General features: G+C 40.8%; 1 protein-coding gene across 1 annotated transcript in view; it reads right to left on the reverse strand.

Annotated features, from left to right (window-relative positions):
* Positions 1-25,158, reverse strand: part of CPNE4 (copine 4) — a 194,375-nt gene that overhangs the window by 118,174 nt on the left and 51,043 nt on the right. The window contains exon 2 of the mRNA XM_075728118.1: positions 52-231. Coding sequence (XP_075584233.1) covers positions 52-231 — 180 coding nt within the window. The remainder of the gene's footprint in view (positions 1-51; positions 232-25,158) is intronic.

Raw genomic sequence — 25,158 nt, forward strand, 5'->3', positions numbered from 1 at the left:
TATACATACAAAAGATGAGAGACAAGGAGGAAAAATGGCAGTGATACCTACTTGTCCAAGAGTGCACTCCATGCCACCAAGAAAATCTGCTTCCTTCAGCCCATTGTGATTGCTGCTAATGTCATGGACTTCAAACCGCAACCGCTGCACCTCTTCAAAATAGAAGTCCACCGTGAACAGCTTGGAGAAGATGGGATTTATACACGTTCGAATCACTTCTGTCCTGTCAACCTGCCAAATGGAAAATAGGTCATATGAGTGGTTTCTCTTTCTACCAGCGATGGACTACAATGAGCTCTTCAAATACAGTTTGCTCAATTACCAGGACTGACAGCTATGACTTTGGCCACGGACACTACGATTTGTATGGGCAGCAGCAGCTGCCATTTCTGTGCAGGGCTGGCCACATGCACAAGATATGGCCAACTTCCCTTGCCTCTCCCTTCTAGTATATCTTTGGCAGATAGTGGTAGGAACACAGGGCACAGTCTGCAGCCTCCTTTGCAGAGTGAGCAATGACTGTCCCCCATTATGTATACTAGATCAGTGAGGGGGCAAAGTCAGGAGCTGTGCATAGGGAAAACAACTGTCTTTGGTGCTGGACTAATAACTGGGAAATTAACTATAGAATAACTATAGTGTTTACATCTCCAGCAGTACCCATCCATCACTACAAAACAGCAGCAGAGCGATACAGTCCTATCAAACTACATGGAAAAGCAAGCAAGAACCCCAGTCATTACTCATTTTGGACAACCTGCATGATTAAGGAGTGGAGAAGTGGATCTACAGCAAACAACTTTTCTTAAAAATATATCAATTTTTCCACCTCGCTAAGTTGCATCACAAGAATTGGATGGATTATACACTGCTTATGCCTACCTCTGAGCCTTACAACTGTTAAAGAAACACCATCAAATCTAAATTGCTATTTCTTAAAAAAAGTGCTCATAGAGTACTTTCTAGTTCTTTTAAAATGTAGTACTTGGGTTTCCTATTTTGAAGTAGGCCTTTGCTACTTTTCATTGTGATGCATTATTTGTGACACTGTAAGCAATGAAGCAATTTCCCTTCTTCCACTATTTTTGCTCTGGCACAGAAAAAAACATAATAATTCTGTAAGATTAAAGGAACTGATCCTAAAATGAAGTAGGACTTGGGCACGCCAGTCACTAGACAGGAGGTTGCTGGTGTGCCATGGAACAGACTAATTAAATTGCTCAGAGGAGGAGCGATGAGATCCTTTGTCTGATTCCTGATCAGGAACATCTGTTGTGCAAAAAATGACAGCCACTTGCTTCACTTTTCAGAGTTTATAATGCATTAGTCTTGCTAGTAGTTATCAGCAAGGACACAAAGAGTCAAGTAAATCAAAAGCAGGAGGAAAAAAAAAAAAAACAAAAGCAGTTCCTGGTAGCACAGATTTAGTGTTCATCAAAGGTGTCAGAATGACAGCTCTAACAGCTGAAATCCTTTAGTTAATCATCAAGCAGATGCTACCAGTGACTGAACAGATGCAAACCAGTGCTACCATTGCTGTCTCCTCACACAGCTGTGTCAATGTGCTCTGACTATGCCAAGACGAGACCATCACAAAAAGGAAAGTAGCCTTACTTACAAATTCAATTCTTAATCTCTTTGCTTAGACTAGGTAAAAATGATGGTTCTGATAATAGTGATGCAAAGCATAGTAAGAATTACTTAAGTGGTAAAGGATACCAGCTACCTTCATTCAGGTTGTTTAGCCTATCTCAAAAATTTTTTGATCTCCACTTGCAATCAATGTGACTTGAAATCACCATTACTGCTACAACATGAAATACTCCCTATGTCAGATGACCAGTCAGTTCAATGGGACGTCCCTGAGATCTCTTTTAAGTAGAAAGTGATTCGATCCACTTGCAGAGGGGAGGTCATCTCATGAAATAGTGCATCAGCAGATCCAATAACCAAAGCATTTAAATGATCAGCTTTAAATCTTCCTTCATACCACAGCAATCTCTGAAACTCACTCCTTGTAAGTGTATAAACTGCTAATCTAATGGCGTCATTTTACTTGCTTCATTGGTACAGCAGATCTCCTCAGGCAGTAACTGAAGTTTCTCTGTTACTGTTTCTCCTCATCTCTACTTTGCTGCTGGAATGTGGGGAAATGGTTCTCCACTGTGAAATGCAGCAAGATTTACAATTGTGCTCAACACAAGTTAAATACGTGACTGTTTAAGGGAGTGAAGTGCCTGAAAATGGAGGCACAATTCTGCACACAGGGACATTAAGAATTTTAGTCTCACATAGCGATAAGACACTGTTTGCTTTTTCCAGCCTGTGATTGACTGACATCCTTCCCTTGACAGACACAGTACTGAAATACAGCCATTTCACTGAATTTCCCCAGTCTTCCCACATTATTGAGATGATACATCAAGCCAGCATGTCAGAGCATGGGATTACGTGAGAAAAATCTATATTGAAAGAAGCAATGCCAACAGCTCCACAAGGGATATAAAATTCTTCATGCCTCTCTCAGCAGTCAGCATAGCATTAGCCCTGTTAGTCTACCTTGTCTCCAGTCTGCTTTATCAGCGTATTTCACAGTTACCCTACTCTTTGGCTAGAAAGTCTAGCAGGGTCCTCAGCATGGGAAGCCTAGCTCCATTCCCTTGCTTTGATTACTGTGCAGCAGGGCTAAGCACTGATAACCAGCTGGAGTGAGTTACGACGAAGAAGCAGCTGTGAACTGAACAGTTCAATAATTCACTAACTCTCATGGAATGCTCTAGGTTAACAGATGCTATATAAACACAAGGTATAATCTCCATTTGACTTCTGCCACTTATTAGAGGCTGTTCTTTCTTGAGTATTCCTGCTCTCATATTCAATTGTAAAGCCTTAATGCTCTCTTTAGAAATGCTGGATGAGCGTGAAACCATAATGAAAACTGGTGAGAATACTATTGCTAGGTGCAGTTCCATGCTGATAAACGTCAAGGACGTCATGATCTACAGTGCTGCGAACACTTCAGATAAAAAGGCTGACTTGTTTTTGACCACAACAACTTATCCCAATACCTGCAGGGCCTGTTTCATTTCAAGCAAAATCCTGGTGATATGTGCCATGCTAACCCGAAACACAGGTCCATAGCAGTCTGACAAGATGTCAACCTCATGCCATGTGTCCTTAATCCCATTGTCACCCAAAATCAGTAACGCACTTTCACTTGCATGGATGATGAAGGCTCAAACACTTAAAGAAAACATTCAGTTCAGCTTCGCCCAGGCTCATCAACTGAACATTCAGGAAGCTAGAACTTCTCAGCTTGAATGCTCTCCAAAACACAATGAAGAACACCAGCAACCACATTAAATCTCCATTACCTTTGCGGAAGAGAGCTTTTAAGTCCAACAGCAGCACAGTATAAGCCAGTGGAACTTACACTTTTGGTCGTTACAGAAAACACCATACTCTTGGGCAACCTAATCCTGAAGGCAGGTAGATTTCTCAACAGGACATGGACAAGGGTCATGCCCACAGCTTTAGGATTTGCTGATGCCTGACATATGAGCCATCTGTTATTTCTGGACTTTGCTAGAACAAGGAATTTCTCCTATTTATTAAAGCAGAACAAATTTTCAAAAGAAACAACTGACAGCTACATGCACCTTTGGGCTGTGTCAACAGTTAAAATTGACCTTAAAAAGAGCAGTGCTTCAGCTGACACCACGATCTGAACATCTGCTTCATGGTACAGCTTTACCTGCACTTTCCCTTCAAGGACAATTTATACAGAGAAAAAGACTTGCATCTTCACCTCCTGGGATGGACTCATGCTGCTTTCCCTCTTCATCTCTTTAGGCCCTTGTCACTCCACAGAAGGTGGCATCCTGCTGAGCAGCCAGGATTACTTGGCAGGCCCATCTGGATACAGCCACCCTGTGAGCTTCCCCTTGGGGAACTATGAATGACATACAAACACCAAAGTAGGCCTCCGCAGCATAAAGCGCCATCTCAACAGCAGGAATTAAAATATAGAAAAGGACTTCTTGCTTTGGGCCTTCTGAATCCTCTCGTCAAACATGGAAGAAGCTGGAAGCTGGGTTTGAAAGTTGTTTTCTCTTTGTACCACTCACCGTGGATGGACAGTTAGCAGAAACGTTTGCCTGCTTTTCTGTTGACCCACCATCCCTGCTGAAGAAATGCAAAACTGTCTTTGCAGTCAGATAGCATCAAATTAAAGAAAGCTCAAAAGACAGATTGAATAAATACTAAAATTCAGGCTTCTTATGCTGTTTGCATCTTTTGTCTGTGAGCTACTGAAAAGCACTGAGCTTTGCAGAACTGCAATAAACATGGTAGTTTCAGTAAGGAACCAATTCTTCATCGCAGCTAAAATTTCACTGACAAAGAAGTAATTCAATGGTTAAAATATGGACTGAGGATCTCCTCTCCATCTTCCACCATTAGTTGAAAAGTGAAGTTGAGCCAGCCTGAGGAGGATTTTTCTTCTTCTATCAAAAATTGGATGGAAGTATAAGCTGTTACATATACAAGGATGAACAAGGATTAGGTAGAAGCTCGCTGTCACCTGGTATCTAAGGCTTTCAAGTGATCATAAGCACAGCTTTCTCAGCATGCCCTTGAGAACCAGGGAAATGGAGAATTATCTACAGGACCTGAAGCTCTGCATCTCAATGCCATGCTTCAGCGTTTAGCACAGATCAGCTGTGTGGAGAACTCAGTGTCCCACACAGATAACTGGTATCTATCTGCTCTCCACTGTATTTCTAGCAAACATGTAACTAGCAACACATTTTCAGCGGTTGTTACTTGACATCTTTGAGGTGAAGAGCAGCCAAGAGTCAAAGGGCCACGGAGAATTCACTGTCTTCTCACCAAAAGGACAATTCTTTGGCAGAAATTTTAATCAGGCTCATGAAATAGCATACCAATGCTGTAGCCAATAATGACATATCTGTCTCATGAACTAAGGAAAATCTTTGGTCTACAGAACTGTGGTCTGAAAATTTATACCGGTGCTGCATTTCCTCAAGTGTTTTTAAAAAACTAGTTGAAAAGCCATGAACATGCAAATCCCATTAAATAGAGAGCGGGTACTGCTAGTCAGCCCAAAGCATGCTTTCTGTGGCTGTTACATTTTTAGCAAGTTCTTAGACCAACAAATAAACCTACTGTTCCCTATACATTTTACAGGCCAACAAGGGAAAACCAACAGGCTGTATTTTCAGTAGAAGTCATTATAAAATATTGATTAAATCTAGAAAAAATCACATCAGTCATCTGAGATGACAAAATGTACAGAGGTGAAGGGTTAGTATTATTTTTAGGTCATCCGAATTTTAACAAGACTAAAAATTTCCATGATACAGTACCTCACATGAAAATTTGATACCAAGCAAAAAGCAATTTACACTTTGTTTGGCGGCTCCTGAGGAAGTTATTAATATTTTTTTTTTATTATTAACAGTGCTTTCACACCATCACATCTCTATCCCACAAATAAAAAGTCATTGCAAAGGTCACCATAATTTATAGCCCTTATTTTCAGTTTAATTGATGTTTGAAAACAGGGAAAAGAAACCAACAGGTCTTTAACTCTTTGTAGGCTGTAGAGCTCAAAGCTAAGCACAGTCTTGTCAATATTGGCAAAAAACCTTTCAGCTGCAGGTTGGCTGACAGAGAAGTGTTTACCGTGAATGGTCTGGAAATTATCTGCAAGTAGTTTCTTTTATTTATGTGATATAAATATTAGATAGCTTGTAAACCTCCAAGTCACAACCATGAAGACCTGCTTTCAAGCACTGGAAAAACTAATACATAGAAACAGCCCAGGCCTCAAGGGACTCCAGTCTAAACAACTGGAATTACAGTAAAACAAGCATTATTATTTCTTACTTGAAAAGTTATTCATTAAGAAAGCTCACTTCTCTGTTCAGGGCTGCCGATTGTCCTCTGCTTAATTACTTTTACTTTCTCAGTTACTTTTCATTGCTCTGAAGCAGGAAACAGATAATTTATAATTTATACTGTGCATAAATTCTTTGAGAAGTTCCTGGGTAGACTCTGCCTTATATGCTTATAGCTTTTAAAAGAAGAGAGAAATATGATTGTTGGTTGCTATTTGCATACAGTTTATCTCATCCACTCAGAAACAAAATACGATATAGTTACAATATCCACTGCACAGACAGGCACTCAGTATTTGCACTCGAGGATCTATAATGATACTTGGCAGACTCCCAGCCAGTACAGATTTCAGAGTCTCATCTGAGAAACCCCAAACTCTCAGAGTTAGAAAACTTGCAATAAACTGTTGGTGCAATACAGTGCTAACTACTAGTGGCAGGCAAATTGTGGTAATGTTATTCAGGAGCTGAACAGGGAGATTGTTTCAGCTGGGATGGGAAAGAGTGATGCCCAATCCCCAGTATGAAGAAAGCAGGACCTAAACTGGTTGGGAACCCTTGCGCCAAGGGAATACCCAGTTTTCTGGAACAAAAGACATCTCTGGGGAAGCTATAACACTGCCCTTTAGCTTTAGGACGACGTGCAGTTGTCATCATTGACCTCATTGATAAGTTTAGGCTTTCTAGGTTGCATAAAGATAATGGAAAGTACACAGGTATCCCTCCCACTCTGTCATTTAGGAAAGCTCAGCTGTGACAGAAAAAAGGCAAGTGCTCAACTAATGCATTAATGTGTAGTCACACCATCCCTGAATGCACTAGATACCCGCTTTTAGTTTACTCTCCTCTAGAAAGAAATACTTTCGTTTCATTCAAATAGTTCTGAGAGTTAGAGGACACCGAGTCTTCTCAGCCTAATGTCATGAAACCCAAATCTTTTGGGCTGGAGTGGTAATTTTTAGTCGCTGTATGGACCGCAATGAAAGCAAACAGATTAAAATTTTTACTTTGTTGGGAGACTCTCACATAATCCCTTTGGATCTCTAATTGCTTTCCTGATAACATTGCTGATGGGACTCCACCTGCATTTGTCAGTGCTGGGAGACCTGTTCTGCCACGTTCTTCAACAGTCTTAGTCGGACGACATCGATGCAATCTGGGTAGATTCTGACCCACTATTTCCTACCAACAATTTTTTAAAAAAACCCTCCCAAATAACAAATTAAAAAGCATGTAAAACATTAAAAACACCATATACAAAATAGTAAATATTAACATGTTAGTATTGACGATAATTTATATTAATATATTAATGTATAAGATTAAAATATTAAAATGCTTAAATATTAAATCACACTTAAAATATTTTTTTACAAAGAATGAAAAGGCTAATTTGGTCTAGCAGTAAACTGCAAAGCATCTAAGTTATACACATCCAGTAAAAACCTATACCTAGCACATGTGGTTTAACACAGGGGATGAGTCATACCTGTTGTGTCCCTGTAAGTACAGAGATGGTCAGGCATTTTCCAGTGAAAGAGTGCATCACTGGAACATGAACTTAGGTTAAACAAGAAGTTTGGAGGCTTTGTCAGCCACAGAGGTTTGATGAAACTTTTGCCTGGAGGGGTTTGAAAATATCCAGCTGCTCCTCCTGGACATCAGAGGTTCAGACCAAGGTCTCTGCTCTGTCTGATTCAGACCAGAAACGCTAACGTCGGGCCCCCACACCAGCAGGGACCATCTTAGCCACCAGGCTACTGGCTATTTCACATGCCTCCCTCTGTGCCCTGTTTTCTATAAATTATAAAATACTCACTGCCCCAGAGAAGCAGATTGCAACCATGTCCCACAACACGACTTCACCTTTCCTGACCCTAAGAAATGCCTTAAAATGACACATACAGTCTTCAGTTTGCTTGACACAAGAATGCAGTGCCATAGTGCTGGTGGCACTGGAACACTGGTCAACCCCCAACACCAGTGCCGGTCCCAGCACGCGGTGCGTAAGCCCAGGAAGGGTCACCAGGACCCCGGCACAGCAGTGCCTCTGGGTCACGCTGTGCTCATGTAAAAGGGAGTCCCATCGGCCAAGTGTATGCACACACACCACTTGCTAATCCTGCACCCGTCCTGGCCTCTTGAACTAGTTAATGTCTCAGCTCGGCTGCCGGCACTGCACTGACTCTTCTCCATCTGCCGGCTCATTACGGGGAAGCACCGATGGGCAGAGGGGTTGGTGAACTCCTGAACTGAGACCAGCTCCCCGAGGAAGCTCCTCACCTGGAAAGGAGGAAAACCCAGGCTGTGTCATCTGCTAAGGCTTTCACTTGCTGCCTGGCCAGTCCAGGCTCAGGGATGGTAAGGAAAACACGCATGGCAATTTTAATTTGCCTCCTGTGAATTAAGATTTGACATAAAGCATGGAATAGCAAAGAACTCCAGCTCTGAAATTTTAACTGAGGACAAACATAAACGCTGCAGCTTCTCTGAGCCTAATTGCAGAACTTCTTCTGTATGTAAAAACTGCAAAGCACGAAGCTTTTTACATCTATTGACCTTGGGATATAAAGAACGATACTTCTTGTACCAGCTGCTGTACTGTGAATGTTCAATCCAGTTTTGAAGAGCCAGTTGCACAACATTCCAGTGAACCAGAAAACCACAGTGTCTCTTTAGAGCGCATCATTAACGCACTGTAAATTAAGGTCTTTCCAATGAAAAATTAAGTGGACTGAACACTGAGATGACCATGATAACATAGTGAGATAGCAATAACTGCCTTTTCTAGAAGATATTTTACATTTTCTTACATTTAATATGGGAACACTTGTAATTCTAAATATTTGTGTGCAGTATTTGAGTCCTGCTAGAGATCAGAAGGACAAGTCTGAAGAGAGAACGTCTCTTCAGGTATGCATAAAAGACTTGGGCAACTTCTTGACAAGCAACTGAACTTCCTGCAAAGCAGCACAAGGATTTAATCTCACCTGGAGCCTCCAGGGTGGGTTCCCCTGGGTGCTCAGGGATCTCTCATCTTTTGGCCCTTGCTATCACTGCCCTGGGTAGTGCTCATGCCCCAACAGAGAGTATTTTGCAAGCCCTTTCATCTGTATTCCTCCTTAAGCCATGAAGCTGTCCTCACAATTAGCTACGAGCTATCACTCAGAGGTGACCTAACACAATACCTTCTTGGGCACCCAAATATTCAGGCTTATATTTCCAAATAACTAGTTGCTTTAAAGCCTTGACTTTTATAACAATGTTTATTATTTTACCTAACTTAAGGTATGCACAGTACTTCGGAGTGTAATTATCAGTCTGTGAGACAAAGCCAGCACTCCCCAATGGGAGCTACTGCTTAGTGTACTTGCTGTGTCAGACCTTTGATGCTCTTCATCAGCTGAAGGGAATGTATGGCTCCGTCTTCATATAGGAGCCTCTGTGCTGATGACATGCTGTGATCATAGTGTCACTGACAGGAGATTTTCCAAAGGTGCCTGAGGATCTCTCCCTTTTTATCTCCAAAACCTGTTTGCTCCCCTTCCAGAAGTGTTCTGAGCAGATTTCTGTTCAGCGTGAATCACCACTGTCCATCTGATTTTACTGCCAGCTGCCATATACAGCAAATTACAACAGCTCAAGAGCTACCTTTCTGCATTAACACCTGGCTGAAATGAATGAGCATGAGTTAAAGTTTTAAAAAACGATTAAGCAGCCCCACACACACTCTCCTAGTGAGGAAGCTCAGCAAGCTCCCCGAGGCTCCCTTTGCAGAAGGCCAGCAGCTGCAGGAGACTATTCTGGAGGCCACCCCTTCCAGTGTGTCCATGGACTGAGTTGTGTTCTGGAGCAGGCAGCAATAAGAGTGCCGCACTCTTGTCTGCACTGGCTTACCTTCTGTCATTAGAGACAAGCAATGATTGTGCTACTCCTGCTAAAGGGTTCAGACAGTAAATGGAATTACTCATGTCAAAGCCCTTTATCTTATTCTGGTAAGACCTTCAGAGTCTTAGCAATCATATAAAATTGGCAGCTATAGGAATTTTGGTATTAAAGAGTTCCTCTTCTGATGTAGTCAACACATCTTGACCCAGCCCTAAGTACCACAGAAGGCCCTTACAGAAATCACTCGATGGCAGGAGATATCCATGTGCTGTGGTCCCTGCATATTTAACAAGCACTTAGCAAACATCAACACAAGTGGATAATGACCCGAGTCAACTCATGGGATAAGGTGCTGTAACCCACTCAGATGTGATTGGCATAAGAAAAGAGAGAATTTATTTTTTCACTGAAAGCTCTTGAATGTTACCTCAAAGCTGAGCCCTGAAGCCTGGATGCTAAATCTTCCTTTACTTTATATCCTAAATACAGGCCAGACATTCAAAGACTATGATGACTGCCATTTATTATTCCCCAATCTTCATTTCATGTTGAGAGCTTCAATCCAATCTTCTTAATTTACATGTCCTTGAGAACACAGACTTTTTGTAGAGAATAAGACTGGTCCTTCAATGTGGCAACAAAAATATTCACACATTATACCATTTAGCTCCACTCTTGAGTAGCCACAAAATGCTAGTAAGCAATGCAGTGCCTGGCAGCAGTCTGAAAGTCAGAGCACTATGCAGCCATTTGAAAGCTCTTCAGCTTCTATTATTCACATTTCCCCTGGAGATCAGAAAGTGAGCCTTGGGAATATGGGTCTTCACTTACGGAGTTTTGATTTCATTGTTATTTGGTTGCTCATTTTTAGTCTGCTTGTAGGGACAAACACAGTTCTGTTGGTTATTTTTGTGCAAGAAGGTTTTTATCAAGGTATGTATCAATTACTTGACTGCTTTTCTCCATACAGATGATATTTTAACGTCTCCCAATCAGCTAAATTTAAGTTATTTAATTTCAAAGGAAATTCTGTTTTGAATATTCTTTTGATTCACAATGCAATGCATGACCTTGCCTGCATGACAGCTACAAAAAAAAGTTACAACATTACTGGATTTTGGAATATAATTTAAAATGTGCAAGGTACCTGAAGGTTGCTTTTTTCAAATGCCATTGCTCAGGAATCCTCAGTTCATTACCAGAACACTGTACTCACACACAATTAGATTCTGCTGCAGCATTGGGCTACAAAGAAATATTCAAACTTACTCTAATCAGGATGCAAAGTATTTATTTGCTAATTCCACCTTTCATTACTCCAAAACTGACTTCCAGAATTAATTTTCAGTGTTGCCACCTTTAGATAATCTCACATCCTGGGCACCGGGCTTCCACAGCAATTACAGACATGTTTCTTCTTTGACTGATGTCCTGGAGGGCAAGAGATTTAGAAGTTGGACAAACATGTTGTAGTGCCAGCCCATTCAAACAAAAGTGCAAACCTTTGCTTCTGCTGAGCAGCAATTAAACCTGCAAAGAGGGCTTTAGAAGAGTGCATGGTGGCACAGGATCGATCAAGGAGAGAAATCTGGCATCATACCATTTCTCAGGAATTTACAGGTAATTGAGAACAGAGAAAAATGAAGTAATGGGATGACCCTTTGCTCACTGAATATCAGTGGGACTACATTATACTAAATAGGAAATCTACACTGCTTCACTAATTTACTCTTCAATTAACTGACAACGAGTAGTGATTTGGTAATTTATTTATACTGAGAAAGATCTGCCTCATACACTCAGGTAGGTTAAGCGTAACTAATACGGATTCTCATATGGGTTAATGAATTATGTCAATTGATACAGGCCTAGTCAAGTTGTTAGTTTAAGAAATTCATTTGCTATCAAAGTGCTCATAATTAAAGATTTATTAATTTACTTTTAATGTTGTAATTCAACCGCTAAATCAATTATATCATTGAGGCATTAGCAGCAGGAAGGCAACACAAGATACACACTACTTTACCAGACTTTCCTGAATTTCTATACTAGAAGTAACAATTTAGAAGGCCAGCTCCAGTCTTCCCAACCCAACTGGGGAATTTCGACCATGTGTTGGAATGACTGCCTAGAAAAATAACAGATTTCTTGTGACTCATGTCCATTATAAGCAACTCACATTCTTTCCTTTCTTTTAGACATGCATCTTACCAAGCTTGTCAATGGGGTTACCATTTGCTGAAACCATAGCAGCCCAGAATCCATAATGATTCAATATTACGCTGCTGATTGTATTACTTTAGAGCTGGAATTTTCAAGGGAGTTGGGTGCCAAAGTCCTATAAGTTTCTCAAAAGTTTTAGCACCTTGTTATTTGAGGCTATAGGGACAGAAAAATTATGAAGTTCCCTTGCGCAGAGAAGAGCTCTGAGCTCAGAAAAGAGGTTTTCCTCATCTGTGATATATACTCTTCAGCAGCTGATTTGCTACTTTATCAGGTGTCTTACCAGATGCAAGACCGTACACAGAGTTATGTTGTGTCTTAGCAAAATAACTTTGAATTCCTTCAAAAATTAATTTGCTGTAAAGAAAAAAAAACAATTCAGCACTTATACCTGCATTTGCAAGAACACCTTAATTATATCAATTAATTAAATACATCATTCCATTTCAGAGGGTGTTTCATTATTGTTAGTTCAAGACAGAAGATTGTAACATTTTTCAGCAATGACTTTATAGTGGTCCCTCAATTTTTAATTTTTTTTCCCGAACTTCATTTTACTTCTGTGTTGTTATAATTAACCAATTTCCCATCTCTGCACGTTCTCTCTTTATTTCCCAGCTAATCTCATTGTACTTCAGATCCTGTCAGTCAGAGCTATTATTACTTCCTGCTTTATATCACAGACTTCAGATGTGCAATACATAGGCAAATCAGGCCCCAGACCAGCAATGAGCTAATTAAACTTTTACTTACTAACTGAATGTGAAAAGGTGGTAATAATTCCATGGCTCAAACAAAGTTCACTTCAAGGCTTTCCTGTCTTATTTAGGCAGTAAGCTTAAGAAAACACAAGTCTAATAGCATGAAGAGCCTAAGACAAAGTATATTCAATCACAGTGAAATTACAACTGCCAATTTCTTTCTTCATCTCCTTATAGCACACCATAAGGGAAGGGAGTTTGGGATTTTTACACCGGAGTATGAAGGGTACATAAGAGGTCGCTGACTACTTTAAAGAAGAACCATTTCACGATGCAGAAGCTGTATATTCCACCATGAGACATTTCAGCCCTAGCACTTGGGGGTTTTAACGTAAAATGAAACAGCCAACAGACAGAGCACAGTGTCCTATGGAAGATACTGCCTACCAGGAGAGCGGTCAATACAGCCATACAAGAAATGTAAGCCAAAAATATCACAGAATAGCTAAATCTGAGCAACCTTCAGGTAAACCCCATGGAACCCATGGTAAGCCCCAAGAAACTGTAGGCACTAATAGCTACAATCAATAAGCAATGTCAACAGGATTTGGCCTGCTTGGTAGACTTTAAAATTTAGCTACGACTGAAGCTGCAAAGAAGCAGCTGTAGCAATGCAGGTTTTGATGGAGACTTGCCTAGGCTTAGTTTAGGGCTGCCCTTCTGAGGCTGGCTGTAGGCACAGGCAGACATGTAGGCATGAGAAAACACAGCTTCAAAATAAAAACATTGCCCAGGTTGCTCTGGCTTAGAGAGTAGAAGGAAAACGTTCAGCACACCCAAGCAGTTCAGCATGCTGAGACCGTGTAGCAAGATCCCAGTTTTCACCCAGTTTCCACGCACAGACCAGCTGGGGTTACAACCTGATTGCTCAGAAGGAGACAGTCATGCCCAAGGCTGTTAACAGCCCTCACACTTCCCTGCCCCTGGCTCCGATACGACTTGCCCTGGGGGACCACTGCAATGGAACTTGCTTAATTAGTTAATAAGTAATTCATAAGCCACTTTGTCTTTAAGTATGGGGTCCAAAAATTTAATTTTGCTGACACTGCTGAAAAGCTGTGAGCTGCCTTTGGGATGAAACACATCACTGTGAGACATTTTGGCTAAAATGTCCTGCGTTTTATCCACTTAAAAAAAACAGAAGAAAAATGAATGCAACTAAATAGGATCAGATACTTTCTTGTCCCAAGAGGTGCCATGCCGGACTCACACAGAAGTACCATGTCTTCACCTTTCAGTGACTGTAAACCTGTTATAAACCAAAGAAAGCTTTGAGTGGATTTCAGTTGTCTCTCAGTGTATCTGAGGTCTTTGCCTAATACCAGTAATTTTGAAGTTAACAAAACTCAAATATGCATTTTCATGTCTTGCTAAACAATGGAAATGGAAAACAATGGAAACCAGTAGCACTGCTATTATGTATCTGCAGTGTGAAATGTGTTCAAGTTTTTTTGTATAAAATAGAAGATGTTTTCTAAACTGTCCTTTCAGTATATTAATATGCTAATATATTTCAGGCATGCTGGTTTTCAATTTATATATTCAGAAAGTTTATCCAATGCTTCCATCCAAAAAAATTAATTTTAATACCTGCTCTCCACATATCTCCTCTAAAATTCCTTTTGACAAGACATATTTTCAATACCTTCTCTATGCACCATGGCATCTTCTATTAACAAACTGATGAGAAAATGAGAAATGTAAATAATGCTTGATGGAAGTTTATCAGGAATACTCTAGAAAATTGTTCCTGTTGTGCAGGTTTGGGCAGAAGAGAAAACACATTCTTGCATTCTCTTCCTATTTAAGAGACTTACAGCAATGCACTTATCATTCTTTTCCTGTACAAACAGTCCAACCCCAAAACACATGACAGTTGAGAGAGGATGCTCTCAGCAGTAGGTTCAGCTCAGAGCCTTGGGCTCATTAGGGCTAAATTCAAACAAGGAAGAGATGGGTTCAGGCACACTGCATGTATCCTCATTGAGGTGTACTTTTGTGAAAACCTCCATCAGGCTGCCACCTACCCAACCAACCCTGGTGTTAGGTACTCTCTGGTATGGTGCAGCAAATCCTTCAGCACCTTCCAATGACTAACGAAGTCAAAAGAAAACTATCCCTGTAGCGACTGAGTACAAGAGTGGAAACCAGGAGCAGTATGTCAGGGCACAACTTGCATTGATCCTCTTACTGTAAGAGTATTGCCTGCACGTAGGTATCACTGACAGAGCCCTTAGACCGTTTGATTACCAATGGGACACCGGTAGGTTGCTCTACATGTGTAGGAAGTCCAGCCTATAATCCTTTCCCTATCAGTCTGTTGTGTGCTTGGAGCTCCCGTTGCCAGCCCTGAAACACACTTAGACATACTGCACTAAATGACTCATCCCAACATGGTGCTTCAGCCCAGGACATTGAGCCAACTCTCTTTGCATACTGAGAAACAAAAAACAGGACCTGCTTGCTGCCAGGTTGAAGCAGTGGCGTTAGGGTTCTAGGAGAATGACATACTGTGAAATGGAGAGAAGACAGATGAATAGCTAGCATGGCTAGAGGGGACTAAAAACTAGGGAAAAGCAACAGCAGTAGAATGAAGCTCCCGTGATGCAATCAGGAGTGGAACATTGTTCATCCTGCTACCTTATTGCCATTCCTGCAGAATAAAAAGACAGTGGTATGAAAGGATAATTATTACAGACACACTGCTCTCTTCAGCTTCAAATGGAGACAACCAGGTGAAGCAGATATGAACCATGACAAAACACGTCAATATAGAGATACAATAGCGACATAACTGGTCTTCAAACAATCTGCATCTCCAGAAGGCCAACTTGCTTTAAATTAAGAGCTACCCCTTCTAATAGATTCCTGCTGTTCTTTTTTAATAGGACATTCCTTCTATTTAATCAGAAGAAAGCAGCTCAAGAAGAATGCCTTTCTTTATCTAGACATGTTGAAAAACAGGAAGAAAATAGTACAATCAATTAATTATTCACTAAGATTAAGTCCTACAGTCTTCACCCCTCTTTCCTTTGCCTACTTCAATTTTCTACCTTTGCTTTTATTTTATCAGTAGTAAAGGATGGCTTCACATGTCTACCAGTTAGCAGATTTTATTTTGTCTCTAGCATCACTTCCCACATTTGCACAAAGAAAATCTCTTAGGACTAAATATATTCCACAGTGGCCTTTCATTTCAGGCATCTTTGTTTCAGGGTTTATCCATCGAGATATGAGCAGTCTGACTTTGAAGGCTGCTGTGCTCCCAGCACTCCAACTGATTCCAGTGAGGACCACAAGCTCAGCACTTTTGAAGGTCACATCTAAACCAGTGAGTAGCAGGACAGCCACAAGCCAGCTTGGCGGTTTCCCACAAGAGAATTCAGCTCCTTCGAGGTGTGAGGGAGCACAGAGGAAAGAAAAGCAAAGAGGATTGCATGGAATTTATCCTGGGAGTTAGCAAAGTTGTGCTGGGATGCTGCTGAGAGTGATGGGAGGAAGGTAGGCCAGGGAATTGGTAAATGCATTGAAAACTTAGTTGCAATAACCTTTTCCATCCTTTCCAGTGTTGCCAATTGACTTGATTTTGCCGCAAGTATCATGAGTTTTGGCAGTTTTCTTAACTAAAGTTCTTTTCTTCATGTTTTTGGGAAAAGTTCTGAAATATAAGGAGAATTATCTAGTAATTTGAAAACTGGATGACAGCAAACAACTAAAATGGAGGTGACATTGGGTTTTTTTAATCTCTTTCTTTTTTAATGATCTCACAAGCTGGGAGAGTTGATGCGATGCCCTGAAATGTGTGAAGTTGGCCTTGTCAACCTTTGTAATCCCTGCTATGATGACATGATTGGTTGGGTCACAGGTAGGGAATGAGTCCAGGATTTCATGCTTTTAGATTTTGGTATCCTGGGTTTAAATCTCTGGCATAAACTGCCAAAGCATAGCATCCCACTTGGTCCTGTGAGCAACAATATCTAGGACAAGCATGAAACCATTAGTGAAAATTAAAATACAGAGCTGGCAGTCATTATAGCTACAGAGTCCTGCTAATAAATGTTTATGTATTAGGGCCTCCTCATTATAATTCAAATGGATTTAATGCTAGCTACCAAAAAATCTGCTGGAAGTTGCGTGCAACCATCAGGATGCCATTAGTGATCTAATTCATAGCAGTTTGATGGTTAATGAGCCTTTTGGAATGTAAATCACTTATCTCAATTTCAGAATCAGTTTTGGTGTAGGGAGGGGCAATCTTCCGCTAATCCAGCTCAACATTAGAAAAAGTTGGGTTTTTTCCATTAACAATGCAACAATATTGCAGAGAAACCTAAGCGTTAATCTAAAATGTGAAAACATGGCTGTACAGACTGCTGCCACAAAATTTTTAAGGGACAGGTGTACCAAAACACAGAGGATAGCTCAGAAGAGAACATTTCAGCCGTGATCCCATGAGGGATAATGAGCTGTGATCCTCATGAAGCAAATGGATTCAATGAACCAGATAAAGAGGACCCACAACTCTGCAGAATGAATATAGATATATCTACTGTTTATGAAAAAGAAAAAAAACAAACCCCAAAACAACTCACTTTCAGTTGAAAACTGTAAAATAAGACACATGAATGATAAACCCAAGCAATCTGCTTCTTCATTTCTCTCCATCATCCCAGTTCAGCCTGTATTTTGTCTTCCTAATCATAGACTCTTCAAGGCAAGAACTAGCTCTTCTAAGATACGGTGGGGATGTCCCTATAATCTAATTTAGCAGCAGAGTATTTCACCACAGGCACTAATATAATATGGGTGGGAAGATTTAAGAAGGACGTCTGTGCAGCTGCACCCATGTCAGCTGATGTGGAAGGGCAGATCACACACACCAGTGATAATGTGGCCTAAAGCTGTTTAATACTGCTTGCCTGCCAGTAAATCCATGCTTGATATATCAATATTCAGAACCCATGTAAATCCACAATGCAGAAAGATGGTTTTCAATCACTGCTAAACTTTTCAGTGTTTCTACAAATACTACAAGAACAGATTTGCTGTCATATCTTTTTTCAAAAAAATATCCTTTTTTATTCATGTGCTGTTCTATTTATTCTAGGAAAATTGTTTATCAGTATATATCTGAAATCTCCCAGACCTTGCAAGGCTCATCAGAAACTAAGTTTTCATAGAATAGTAGGTAGTGCTGCTAGTTTAACTCTGATTCAATAAATCATTTATGTGTCTCCTTTCATACAGGCACAGAAGTCTCTCCAGTTTTAATGGATGATCAGACTGCAAAAAAGTAATGAAGCACCTAAGTGTTTTGTGAATTGGAGCACTTCATAATACTTTAATTATGTGTCAATGTAGCTCTTAAAAGTAATCTCTGCTAACAGTTATAATATTGCTGTTTAAATTGCACGTGTCCTGTTTTAATTAGTCATTGCTAGGTGGAATTTTAAAAACCTCTCCGAAATGACAAAGACCTAACAATTATCTCAAAAATCTCTCACCTGTATTCTAGAAATACTGTAACACTGTACATGGAATTGGCATCATGCAGAATATCTTTCAGCATCTGTCTTAATCATGACACCCATCTTAATGAAAAGGGGCAGTGATTTCATTCCTTTATCTTCTGCAGGTAACACCTGTATTTTTAAATGCAATTTCTTAATTGTAATGTGGCAGGGAATTACTGTAAGGCAAAGGCAAAAAACCCCTACCTAATTAGAAATTTCTCAAGAGTCTTGGATTTTTTCCCCCTGCAATATAAACCCACCACACTGTACACCCAAACTCTTAATATATCACTGATCTTTTCACAACATGACATAGCTATGTAAACAACTAGTCTCAGAAAAAGAATTTGGAAGGCCTGGGTCAAGTTATTTTTTTAGAAGGTAACTTATGTAAAAAGCTCCAAATGAAAAGTGTACTTTGCACAGTTTTCCTCAGCTATAAAACCAATCACAGAATGAAAAAGAAAGGAAAAAAAGCCAATATCTCTAGAAATAATCAGCAAGTTTCTGGAGTGGGTGTTTTTCTCATGCTACTCAATTGCTGAGATGTTCCTGGGTTAAAACTGAAACTCAAACTTGCGCTGGTGATGGTTGGACGAAGCCGTGGATGCATTAGGGAAAATTGCACAGGGTCTGTCCGCTCCAGATTTCAAAATTTAAGTTGAAACTGTGCTTAAATTCCAATTTCTGTGGATAAAATGCCACATAGGTGATTGCTATGGTGAATCATCCAGAGGCTTGAGATTCAGACAGAAGGGACCACCTTGTTATCTGCAGAGACATACTCCCTAGAGTCACAACAAAAATGAGAAACTAACACAGTCCCCATATTAGATACCACATAGTCTCTTCTGAGAGACTTTTTTGCTTCTGTAGTTACCTATGGAGACAGCAATATAAAAAAAAATAGCATGGAAAAAGGCTGCCAGAAGATCTAAGGGGCAAAAAGACCAGAATGTATTGTTGGCTTGTGACAGTGGCAGACTACTTACTGTCTACTGTAGCAATCTGAAAATCTAAATCTTTCTGGAAAGGCACTGCTCATCTCATGAGAAGGTCTGAAGTCTTTGTGAAATATTCTGAAGGGCAAAATATTCCCACATGACACATTTCATTACAAGAAGTGGGAGTTATTTCAAGGTGGTATAAAGTGCCATGGAAAGCTTGTCAGGTGGCATATGGAAAATTTAAGCAGCATGTGCAGGAGTGCACATATGGTTGGGAGGCTCTCAGCAGAACTAGGAGAAGTGGCCAACAAGCAGCAAGATGATATCTCTGACACTGCACCCATCAGTTACAGGAAAAGACTTGTTGAACCTGGCTTTAGGTGCACCTTGTGACAAACAGCAAAACAAACCATCAGGATTGTACCGCATTCTCTTGTTCACAGCAGATGTCCATTACAGCAGAGGTAGCTCAGCAAACACGTATCCAATCCAGCACACTCTCCCGCACATACAGTCCTGCTAGCTGACAGGATGAAGGTGTTTTTCAAACACACACTGGGTTTGACACTGTTTCATAAAACTCCTGAAGAGCAGGGGGGCTGAACGCTCTCCTCCTGAGCATTAAACAGCTACCCACACCTTCTGTCAAGTACATCTGTTATTGCCAACCATATCATCAACACCTCTATTTACAACTTAACACATTTTTAATTCATATCACTTCCAAACTGTGTGCACACACTACTATCCCCACCTGCTTCCCCAAAACTCAACCACATGCAACTCATGGAAGAGTTTCACGTGAAACAGAGAACCAGATTCTCGGGCAGCCTGTGAGAGAGGCCACAAAGACCCCGGCTTCTTTACCTGTGCTCCAAGCTGGGTAGCTGTAAGCCAGCTATCATCAAGAAATCCAGCCTCTATCTTAAGGGGCCTGTAAGTCTCTGACTGACAAATACTGAGAAGCTATACAAAAGAAAGCATTAGCCAATATTTGCCTTGTTGCCAGTACCTTTCTCCATGCAACCCATCACTGGCCACTGTGGGAGACAAGCAGCTGAACTAGGTAGACGTTTGGTCATAGAATCGTAGAATCGTTTAGGTTGGAAAAGACCTTGAAGATCATCCAGTCCAACCATTAACCTAACATTACCAAGTCCACCACTAAACCAATTAAGGGTAGAGTAGCAACCCCATGCCTCCTGGCCTGGTGGCTGGATCATTTATAATGAAAGTAAAAACTAGGAATCATTAAGATTGGAAAAGACCTCTAAGATCATCAGTCCAACCATCAACCCAACACCACCATGCCCACTAAACCATGTCACGAAGTGCCACATCTACCCGTTTTTTGAACTCTTCAGGGATGGTGACTCCACCACCTCTCTGGGCGGCCTGTTCTAATGCTTAACCACCCTTTCCATGAATAAATTTTTCCTAATATCCAATTGAAACCTCCCCTGGCACAGCTTGAGCCCATTTCCTCTTGTCCTATCGTTATCTACTTGGGAGAAGACCAACACCCACCTCACTACAACCTCCTTTCAGGTAGTTGTAGAGAGCGAAGTTGTCAGACACTGGTCATTTTTTGTATGATCTGTCAGTAGCATAAGGCTGTGGTAGCCAACCATAGCTAACTCTGGAGAAAGGAAGGCAGAATTGGAGCACGTCCCATCAAATCGTGACTGCTTAATAGGGCTCCAGGCAGGAGGACGTGCTCTGACACTAGGGAAGAAGACAGTCCACCTGATCCTTCTAAGCTGCAGGCCTACGCTGAACAAACTTCCACCGCAGGCTTTACTTCTCACAAAGAAGTAACAGCAGAGAGAAGTCAGGAGAGGCAGAAGAGCTGTCATAAATCCATATGCACATGGAAGCATATTTAGATGTGTCTCTAGATTTTCACACATGTAGAATCTGCTCTGAAATCTGTTTTCCTGAACAACTGCTAACAGAAGTGATATTAGCCATCCAATAAAACACTTGCTAATTATACACTGTTTACCAACATTGCATCTAAATATTGAAATATTCTTCCCATTTTTTCTTTGTGGTTGGAGCATCATATTGCCTGGCTACACACATATTTCAGTAAGTGTCCACATAATATGAAGGAATTACATGAGGGGAAGGGTGGCATTGTAAGATACCAAACCAAAACCACACCACTGCTCAGTAACATGCTCAAGAGCAGATGATGACTGTCCTAAAGAAGTTGTAGTAAACCATAAACCTCCTTAGTGTTCAGTGGATGTGTAGCCCACTTGCATGAAAAACAAGACCATTCAGTTTGTTTTATGTTTTAAATGGCTGTCACTGTGTTGACTTTGCAAACACAAGGACCTGTCTATTCAACCTTGTGTTAAGATTCCTTTTTCTGCTTTAAGAGTAATGTCTTGTCTCACAGTGGTACGGGGAAAATAAGCCCATTGTGCACACATTAAGCATACAATCATAAAGTTCATGTCAACAAATTATAAAATATTGCTCCTTGCCCTCATTAATCTTCAAGGAAAAAAAAAATTGCAGAAGTCATTTAGCCACAGTGATTTACTCTGATGCATATCATCAGTTAGGGAAAGAAATGGACCTAAATCTAGATGTGAACACCATGAGCATCATGGGCATTGAGAGACCGCAGCAGATTTAAATGGGGTGTTTAGCTTTAGGTGAAGCAATTCAAACAAAAGCCAGAATTGCTCTAGGATTATAAAACACTCATAGAAAAGCTACACCTCAGGAAACGTGTGGTGTAGCTACTATGAGCTTCTGATTCCTCTGCAACAGAGCTATCCCATTCAACACAGAGAATTTTGCCTCCAGTAACCTAAGACAAACTGAGTACATTGTGAAATATTAAGCAAGAGTCATTAGAACTAAAGAGCAATTCTGAGGGAACCTTACTTTACCTTCCTCCTGACTCCAAATACTATTCCCATAAGAATTTCTTCCATTGGACTGTTCCTGGTAAATGAGGAGGAAATCCTGTGTAATGTAATACTACATGGGCAACAAAGTGCTCATCATTGTAAGGGAAAAAATCCTCCACCACTTAGCCTGATAGAAATAAAAAACCTGAATCTCTCAGGAAGTTTAAGAAAATGGAATATGGAATAAAAGGCTGTTTTAAGAAAAATGAGGACAGCCTCAATATAACTCAGGTTTACATGGTTATTGGGCTAGGGAGCTACTGAAAGTGACTGATATTTTCTAATCTGTATTTATCAAATGACAACTGAAAGTTTTTTCTACACAACTTCTTTAAAAATATAGGTACATATATTTTATATATATATGCTTTTAGAAACAGGTACTTCAGTCATATTTGCAAAGGACTTGAGCACTTCAATCAGAGGAGGAAGTTTTCAGTGCCTGTGAACCAAACCATACTCATAGAGCTTTTCCCTTTTTTAATAATTCTCCCCAAATCTACATTCTTTCTTACAGGGATAAACCTTACTGCAGTGCCCTTACATAGTGCAGGTTATCAGCCCTTCCTAGGCTCAATTCACCTGATGCATTTGCACTTTAGTCAGAAATGTACTTGAGATGCCAACAGAGCTCCAGATACTGGTCTTTATCGTTCAAGTGTGCTACCATCCCACCTTGAAAGATTTCCAGGAATTTTCAAAATCATTCAGAGATACATACATCAGCTTAGACAGTAATTAAGAAGTAACCAAAACACAGGGGGGACCAAAGCCAAGCTTTCTCAGGGGGCTCAAAACCTTTCACCTATTGTTTTCCATGCAATTACTCATCTCGCAGTTCTATTTGCATCTCTCTTATCCCACACTGAGGGAGGAGAAATACACAGAAATAGCAAGCTGCCCCGTCCACCATCACGACCCATGTGTGCACCCCCAAATCTCAAGTGAGATTATGGTTCTACGGAATTCTCCTCTCCTCCCACCCCATCACATCCAAATGCAAAGGAGAACAAGGTAACAAAATATAAACCTCTTTAGCTTCAAGGAATCAAAGGCAGGGTGAAGGGAGAAGAGGAGAGAGGCATTTTTCCTCACTCTTCAAATCTAGTAAAGGTACTACCTGACTCCCACTGTGTTTCTGTCAGCTGTCAGAAATACCTCACCTATCTGACAGTTATAAGAGATATTAAATATCAGTGTGTTACCAAACTTCTAAGTACTGATTACTGATTTTTCCATAATAGTAACAGGGGTTTAATGCAAAAGAAATATTATTAGAATTTAGCTTCTCGATAAGCTGGTGTCATATTTGTTACTAGAGATTTCAAGAGGATTTTGTGCCCAAGACAAAGGATTTCCCAGTTTTGGAAATGTGAATGACTGAGAGAAACTAAAAGGGGAAATATAATGAAAAGTTTTGTAAATAAAACTACTTTTCTATGAGAGCTAAAGGGAGAAATGTTATTTCCTCTCCTTCCGTCCTCCTCCAGTTGCAGGAGGAAATTGATTTAACCTCATTTACTGCTCTCTAGGAAGAAATCATTCAGCCATGAGCCTCCCAGGGAGCTTCCTTTTGCTGTACAAAAGCTCAAAATGTCACCACATTTACAAACGAACAGAGCCTCTTACTCAAAAGGCTTCAGTAGAGTCACCAGGAAGAGCAGTGGCCCACAGGTTTCTTCCCCTCAGGGTGAATACTTTATGGGCAGGATAATACGCATGTTTCCATCAGCAAGAAGAGGTGCCATGGGCTTGGTACATAAAGTAGTTCCTGGCCTAGGTTCAAATACTTTTATAGCCAGGTGTGGCCTTTCATTTCTATCTATGTGAGCTGGTTTAAGGAGCACTCTAATAATACACATCACATGCATGATGGGTCCATGAGGTCATACAAGATCAAACATACTTGGTCTCAGTTTTGTTGGAGATATTTCCAACAGCCTGAGCCTTTTCCTAAAAATCCGCAACAGTTTATTCTCTGTGCCCTGGAGCAATGGTGTGGTGGGACCAGGTCACTCAAGAAATCAGGACACCAAATAGTGCTGAGCATCCAAATCTTCTGGCTTTGAAAATCTGTTCCAGTGTCTATATTACAGTGTTATGCACCTAGAGAGTTGACAAGCATGGGTGAGTTATGTCAGTGTCACAGACACACCCCCCCCCCATCTGAATCTTGCACACGTACTGCCTCCAGACACACTTGGACCTTATTATCTCTAGTCCCATATAAATGTATGATTGCAAGCAATGGTCAAGCTCAGCTACTGTTAGCCATCCTCACCACTAAGCATCTCTGCCTTCCCCATGCATGCAGTTTTTTCTTGCCACTGGAGGAGCACATACAATGGTGTCACAAAGTGCAACCACTGGATGCTGCTGGTGGCTGTTGCCAGCTTGGTCTAGATTCCTATATGGTTGTTTATTTTGTTAGGGGGACAACAATGTTGGTGTACCTAGCGTGAGAGACATACTTAAGGAGCTACTCAAACTTTTCTGGGGGAAAAAAAAAATCTGCCTTTCTGGAAGTTTTGGTTCTTGTCGCAGACTTTCCTCCTTTGACCCTTTTGTGACAGCTCTCTGCCCTGAGCTTGTGCTAATTTAGCCATATCAGGTGTCACTCCTGAGAAACACAGATGGATCACTGAGTCCCACCAAATAAAGTTCTACCAACAAAACTGTTCTTTTCCAATAAGTTATTTCACTTAAGATGTTGTCTGGGTTTGCACAGGCTTTGCCAGCCAGGGGGCAATGTTAGCTGTACCCCCTCGGAGCTGTTTGGTGGTAGAGCTACTCAGGCAAAACACTGATTACATGAATCTGGCCTGTGTTCATTCCCTACTGACATTGCTTTGCCTTGAAATGGTTTCGCTGGGGGTGAAGAGCAAACATATGTTATAGCAGTATCACTTGCAGTGCTACACAGGTGGCTAAATCCATCATCATATGGCATCCACTGCAGGCAAACTAGCTGTGAA

This window comes from Pelecanus crispus, chromosome 2, assembly GCF_030463565.1.
Source record: "Pelecanus crispus isolate bPelCri1 chromosome 2, bPelCri1.pri, whole genome shotgun sequence".
Taxonomy (NCBI): domain Eukaryota; kingdom Metazoa; phylum Chordata; class Aves; order Pelecaniformes; family Pelecanidae; genus Pelecanus; species Pelecanus crispus.